Here is a 7,500-nt window from a genome sequence, read left to right as displayed (position 1 = left end):
GGATGTAGCGCAGGTGTCTGGGATTCCAACTTGTTTATTAATGTAATGGATAACAAACAATATCATACCAAGTAATCCAGTCCATGTTGAAATATTCAATGCAGGCTTATTCATTATTATTTTTTGTTTTGACTAGCACAATTCAATGCCCATCTGCTTTTATGGTGAACATTTTTGCATGCATTTCATCTCGTCCAAAATATTGTACAAAATTAGTGTTGCAGAAACTTATACCAAAATAACATTTTCACATACAGTGCTTTCAGAAAGTATTTGCACCCCTGGACTTTTTCACATTTTGTTGTTACAGCCTGATTTTAAAAAGGATTAAATTGACATGTTTTGTCACTGATCTACCCATAATACCCCACCCATAATGTCAAAGTGAATTTTTTTTTAAAAATAATTAAAAATGAAAATCGGAAATGTCTTGAGTCAATATAAGTATTGAACCCCTTTGCTATAACGATAGTAGAACAGAATGAATCCCTTCCTTGAAGGCCAATGAATGAGACAAATCGCAAAAGAAACAAGAAAAAGAGCAATCAGAGATTGCAAACCCTCACCAGGATGTATTTTCAGTGGTTTTTAAGGCTTTTGTGTTAAAATATATTTGGCGACCGAACCACATGCCCGATGACGTCATCATTATTTTTTTTCTCCACCAATTTATGCCTACATGACGCTCAAGAAATTTCATCTTGATCGGATGAAGTTTTGTACTTGTCGAATTATGACGTCATAATGGAGGCACCTATGACATCATCATTAACATATTTTATTCCCCATGGAGAGTTCGTTACAATGAGCCATGTCTCAATTTTTTATATTCAGCGCTTTCAGAGACATAGAGGTGCAACGTTGCACCTATGGAGTTGCACCTATGGTGAAAATTTCCTGTCATTCGGACCAACAGTTGCAGAGAAAATCATATTTATTCTGTGCGGACAAACAGACAAACAGACAAACAAACAAACAAACGGACTCAAATGCAATACCCTCTCCTCTGGCGAGGGTAATTACAAATGTCAGTAAATGCTGTTGCTTGTGCCATTAAACGACATAACGAAGCTGGTAAAAATGTGGATAGAAAACATTCTGGCGGTCCAAGAATCACAACAGAATCACAAAAGAATCGCAGGACAAGTAATCCGAGTCACCAGTCTGCGCAACAGACGTCTTACAGCACCGGAAATTAGAGCCCAGCTAAACAGCTCCAGCATTGCAACTGTTTCAAGGCCTTCTTTTCTCAAAGTTACAATTGCCTGTCTTTTTTCTGGCTTTAGCTGAGCTTTGGCACCCATGTTCATGCAATCTGAAAAACAAAAAAACACATTAAATTGTATGGCTGGCCTTTCTGTAAACATTTTTTGCAACGCCTGGCAATAATAGACATTGCACGTGATGAAAAAATGCAGCACAAACATTCATTCCACACAGAGCAGAGTATTTGTAAACAGTTTTTGCTCCTGAGATGAAATGTTAATAACAACTTTGCGTTTCAGTTTCGATTGAGTATTGCACTTTTTGACCTATTTCCAAAAATTGCTTTGAACCTACGTTTTGCACAAGAAAGATGCATTGAAGCACAATATATTATTCAGTCGATAAGCTGATATGCACTACATGACCAAAAGTATGCGGACACCCCTTCTAATTACTGCATTCGGCTGTTTCAGCCACACCCATTGCTGACAGGTATATATAATCAAGCACACAGCCATGCAATCTCCAAAGACAAACATTGGCAGTAGAATGGGCCGTACTGAAGAGCTCAGTGACTTTCAACATGGCATCGTCATAAGATGCCACTTTTGCAACAAGTCAGTTTGTCAAATTTCTGCCCTGCTACAGCTGCTCCGGTCAACTGTAAGTGCTGTTATTGTGAAGTGGAAACGTCTAGGAGCAACAACTGCTCAGCCATGAAGTGGGAGACCACACAAGCTCACAGAATGGGACAGTCGAGTGCTGAAGCGTGTAACGCATAAAAATCGTCTGTCCTTGTTGCAACACTCACTACCGAGTTCCAAACTGCCACTGGAAGCAACGTCAGCACAACAACTGTTTGTCGGGAGCTTCATGAAATGGGTTTCCATGGTCGAGCAGCCGCACACAAGCCTGAGTTCACAATGCGCAATGCCAAGCGTCGGCTGGAGTGGTGTAAAGCTTGCCGCCATTGGACTCTGGAGCAGTAGAAACGCGTTCTCTGGAGTGATGAATCACCTTTCACCATCTGGCAGTTTGACGGACAAATCTGGGTTTCGCAGATGCCAGGAGAACGCTACCTGCCCGAATGCATAGTGGTGGAAATATTATGGTTTGGAGCAGCTTTGCTGCATCAGGGCCTGGGCAGCTCACCATCATCAAATCCACTATGAGGGCGATATCTGCCAAAGGGGGCGATACCACCTATTAGAGCCAAGGGTGTATTATGTTTATTTAAATTATAAACTATAATATATATATATATATATATATATATATATATATATATATACATACATACATATATATATATATTGTTGCGGATCTCGAGGGTCGGCGCTCCCCTTATCAAGGGGGGGTTAATCCCCTTGTCTTTTTAGCTGGCCGTCCCGAGTCCTTAGAAGTTATACTGCTCCTTCCGGTCGATATTAGCTAGGGTCATTGGTCAATGTAGTCCCAAATACCTAATTACTAACCCGACCGTAAAGCAGGGAAATAACTCCCACCCGAGCCGCAGCGTTAGTGGATACGCAGAGCGAAGCGAGCCGGGACTCGGGCCGTTAACAATGACTAAACCCGATTATAGCGGTTCCTAATCGTGCCACAGGTACTCAATTGAGAAAAGAAGAAAGCGAAGGGATTAAGACGAAACCAGAAAGAACAAGTGAATTTATTACAAACAAAAAGAGGAAAGGAAGGAATGTACAAGAAAGGAAGAAGAAGCAGGACACAGGGCAGTCTTAAAGCAGTCTTATTCTATACCCCAGACAAACACACACTCACACGGGCATTGTAGCTGGGGGATGGTCAGGTCGATGGGGTCCATGCTCCAGTCGGCTCCAGTCCAGGCTCCGGCTCCGTGGGCGAAAACCCGGCAGGCAGCTCTGTGTATCGTTGGAAACGCGACCAGACCTTACATATAGCGGGGGGACTGGGATGGTTCGTACGTAATAACTGTACGTTCGTGCCAAACGCTCTCCCTCTCAAAGTCCTCTTATCAGTGCCAGCGAGTGAGTCCTCTTCCAAATGTGTGCTCCGCATCAGTCTTTAATAGCGCCGCTCTCGCACGAGTCCTTTTGCAATGCACTCTCCCGACCAAGTCCAACCAGTGCTCTCTCATCAAAAGAAGTCCTTGTGCGCAGTCCGTGAAAGGGCTTTGCGTTCGTGCTTATATAGCGCGCCACGCGATCACTACGCGGGCCACAAGGCCACGCCTGTCGGTGATGTTACATCAGCCCTGGTTGGCTGGTGAGGGCTTACCGGCCACGCCTTTGACGGCTGGTTGACAGGCCACACCTTCTTCTTGGCGTTGCGCCCCCTTTTTCCTCAGGCCTGACCGCATGGTTAATGGCGGCGTGAGCGAGCGCTGAGGCGGCTGCTGCTGGCAGAGGCACGTAATGGCGTCGCTGGGAGAGAGAGGTTGGCAAAATGGCCGGAATTGGATTGGGGACCTAGTCTTATTTAATTGATGCAACGCAGATTCAACTATTGGAAACACGGCCTTATCAAAAACACATAATAATGAAATAACTAAAGTTCTATGGTGGCCTACGTGTTGCTTGTGGACTAACCAGGGGTGCTACATTTAACCTTTAATGTCATATTTACAAGAGTTTCATATTTACACAAGTGTGGGTTCTAAAACCACAACAATATATATATATTGCCAAAAAATAACCTTTTAGAAAAAGGAAAAAATATATATTTATCTGAAGCTGTGAATGTACAGGCTCCTTACATTCTCCTGCCGTGATTCTTCTGTAGAATATTCGATCAAGCGTATCTATCAAGAGTATCTATCTATCAAGAGAGGACTAAGTGTACAAAAAAAGATTGATGATGTAAAATGTTCAGGAAGCTCTCCTGCTTTGTCCTGCCAAAGTGTACAAAAAGATGTTGAAAACAAAAAAAACACAACCATTAACGATCTCTTATGGAAAATAGGCTCTGCAGGTTTATCATCTGTATAATACTTCAAATAGTTTTATCAATTCACAACATATCTGTCAACTTTACCTGCTTTTGCTCCTTCTTTTTTCCCTCTGTATGAAATTTAAATATTTTCCTTTAATCTGTTTTTGAAACTGCTTTTTCTCTTTCCTCCCTTCCTCATTCCCTTCCTCATCTTGTTTGTAAGATTGCTTGGATTCACCCTTCTTGTGACTTTGAATGCATTTGTCTCACCCCTCAGATCCAAACATCCTGGTCTAGTTGGAATTGCACATATGGATCCGGCTCAGGTTGTTATTCCGCACCAGCAGGTATGGTTCACTTGTGAGAAAATTTTCACTCATCAAAATCATGTTTTATTTGATATAATCCACCTTTTAAATCATGTTCCACAATAGTGTGTTTAAGAATCACGGTTCACAATAATCTATTGTGTCCACCCATGTTCCATAAATATGTCGCACTTTCAAAATGACATATGAACAAGATACTCACAATAGTCTGGCAGTTAAGCTAAATATAGCATAACAATTGTGCATTTTGTGAGGAAAGCACCAAATTTGGCACACTAGTAGACTATCATATTATGAAAAGATCTGGATATTGGGCCATCTCAGATTCAGCCCCTGATGGCTCTGGCAGCCATTTTTCAAAATGGCCGCCAGCGGTTACTGTTATGATACATATCTGCTTTACTGGAGAGGAATTCAGGTTGACAGTGAAGGTTTATTTACTAATAAAGGTCCAATAATGGTCAAAGAAAGTGACAATTTGATTTGGTTGAGAAAAAAAAGTTGAAGTGGACTAATTAGTCTAATTAAGACACAGATTCTGAATGAAAACCAATGATAAACATACATAGCACTATTGGCTTGGCACCTGGTAGTAGAAGTGGCAATAGTATTTATGACTATGGGCTAGGAGAAAACCAGAGCAGACTGTGTCACTGATTCAGAACAATTTTGATATCATACCAAACAGTAAACAGATGTTCACGAGTATGTGAATAACTCGATGCCATGAGTGGCGGCCATTTTGAAGAAAAAAACGGCCATCTTTGATTTTCTAGTGGCATGCAAGTTTTAAAATATTATGTTTTGGAATAGTCTAACATTGGCAAATTGACACTAAAATCATTTAAATCAGACAACTCGATCAATTTCTATGAGTGAGATAGTCGTCCGGTACAACAAATAATTAGCGGCAATCTTGAAAAATGGCGGTTATCTTTAAACTTGAGGTGGCTACAGGTTATGTTTTTCTTAATTCAGCTTTTAATAAATGTTCAGACCAATGTTAGTGTTAGTATTATCCTTTGAGCGACTGGTACAGTAAGGGTTTGTGAAATTATAGTAACCGCTAGCGGCCATTTTGGAAAATGGCTTGAAAAAAAAAAGAAAAAAAAAGGAAAAAAAAAATCCATGAGATGGCCCAATATCCAAATCTGTTCATAATAGGATAGTCTACTAGTGTGCCAAATTTGGTGCTTTCCTCACAAAATGCACAATTGTTATGCTAAGTTGCCCCACTACAATAGTCCAAGACACACCAATGTTTTTTTGTTTTTTTTAATACAATATACACATGTAGGAGGGGCCTGAATATATGAGAAGAAAAGGGCTGTCGGGATAGCTTAGACTTAGAAGTATGTACACTCACCTCCGAGCTCTCACGTCCAGTGTTGTCTTGTGTCGCTGTCTGCATGTAACCACTTCTCCATAAGTACAAAGAACCTGTAAAAATCCCAGTAATTACGAAAAATGTCTCACATTGCCAATCATTCCAAGTTTGGTTGAACATATTTTTGCAACTTACTCATGATAACAATTTATGAATGTTTAAGAAAGTATTGTTGTGAACAATAATTGCAGTTTGCTATTGTACACCACTCCTTTCCAATTCCATCTACAGGCGCTGCATTATCATTTGGCTGTAAAGGATATTTTTGTTTTATTGATTATTTTTTATTGATGAAGAAATTAATTGATTAATTGTTTACTTGTTCGATTAATGACTTAATTTATTAATTTTTAAGCTACAGATTCAGATGAAACGGTGTTGTTTTAACATATGCTATGAGCCAATTAATTAATAATTTAATTATTTTACGATTATTATTTATTTATTTTCATTATTAATCACTTATTTATTTTCTTTCTAATCTGGGCAATATCTCATGCACCTTTTGAGCTTGGAAGCTGATATTTGGACACGACAGTGACCAAGTGATGTTTTTATAAAGGATATTTTTGATTTATTGATTAATCAATTAAATGATTAATTTATTTATTGATTAATCAATATAATTATTTAATTAATTAAAAAAAGTTACACCTTTGGATTAAACACTTGTGGTTTATGTATGCTATTAACAATTTGATTAAGAAATTAATTATTTTACGATAATAATTATTGTTGTATTTTAATTTTACAATTAATAAATCAATTCTTGTACACCTCTCCATCCCAATACTGTATCGATGTGCCACGCACTGGAGCATATGTTATTTGTATATTTGGCAAGGGGAGGTGTACTTTGAATGTATCTGTACTTGTTTCTATTTTGTTTTAGCAATTGATTAATCAATGCAGCCATTGTGCCTTTATTTTTGAAATGGAGGGAAATCGGAGTTATTCTGAAACCTCGAGGAAACAGTGCAAGGATATTAATTTTCATGAATTCAAACAAAGTTGCATGTTTCTGCAACATGTTGGCATTCATGAGTGATACCTTCTTGTTTTTGGTCTCCTAATTTAATGAAAAATCTTTTTCCTGTTTTGTTTACTCTTTCTTTTTTGGGTGGGGTAACAAAATTACCTGTTTCAAAGCAAATGTATGAAAAAGAAGAAGAGGACCCATTAATATATTTATTCTTCTTTTCTTTCCTCAGATCACTGAGAGTGGAACATCCAAGTGAGTGAGTGTGTGAGCTGTTAACAGTATTGAAAAAAAAGTCAAAACAACAATTATTATGAAACATGAGTTGGTTAATGTAATTCATCACAAAAGTTGATGAAGGTTTTGAGCACGTTACTCCAGAATTATAAAATTAAAATTTAAACAACATGACACATTGTAGAAGGTTTCAAACTTTTCAAACTTTACTTCTACAAATGCCTGGTATTTCATGGAAATCCAGGTATGTTATGATTTTATATCTTTGAAAACATAACTTGCACATACCATACCACCTGCTTGGCATTAATATAACTAAAGCAGATGCAGACAGGAGTTTGAAGGAAAATTGGGGTGTAATAGGTGAATAGTCCACATGTCTTCCAGATATCAAAGTGCAGCATCATCATCATCATCATCATCATCATCATCATAATCATCATCATCAT

The 7,500-nt window shown here is 38.6% G+C and overlaps 1 protein-coding gene and 1 long non-coding RNA gene across 2 annotated transcripts in view; one reads left to right on the top strand and one right to left on the bottom strand.

The window, feature by feature from the left end:
* The window catches only part of LOC144893270 (LIM domain-binding protein 3-like), a 95,022-nt gene that overhangs the window by 71,405 nt on the left and 16,117 nt on the right, over positions 1-7,500 (top strand). The window contains exons 4-5 of the mRNA XM_078783208.1: positions 4,397-4,466; positions 7,047-7,069. Of these exons, the coding sequence (XP_078639334.1) occupies positions 4,397-4,466; positions 7,047-7,069 (93 nt within the window). The remainder of the gene's footprint in view (positions 1-4,396; positions 4,467-7,046; positions 7,070-7,500) is intronic.
* The window catches only part of LOC137416615 (uncharacterized), a 73,887-nt gene continuing 72,208 nt past the window's right edge, over positions 5,822-7,500 (bottom strand). The window contains exon 3 of the long non-coding RNA XR_010982311.2: positions 5,822-5,888. This is a non-coding gene — a long non-coding RNA (uncharacterized LOC137416615). The remainder of the gene's footprint in view (positions 5,889-7,500) is intronic.

The sequence above is a fragment of the Myxine glutinosa genome, chromosome 8 (assembly GCF_964187855.1).
Source record: "Myxine glutinosa chromosome 8, kmMyxGlut1.1, whole genome shotgun sequence".
Taxonomy (NCBI): Eukaryota; Metazoa; Chordata; class Myxini; order Myxiniformes; family Myxinidae; genus Myxine; species Myxine glutinosa.
Note: the sequence above shows the minus strand (reverse complement) of the source record. Positions and strands in the feature narration are given on the sequence as shown.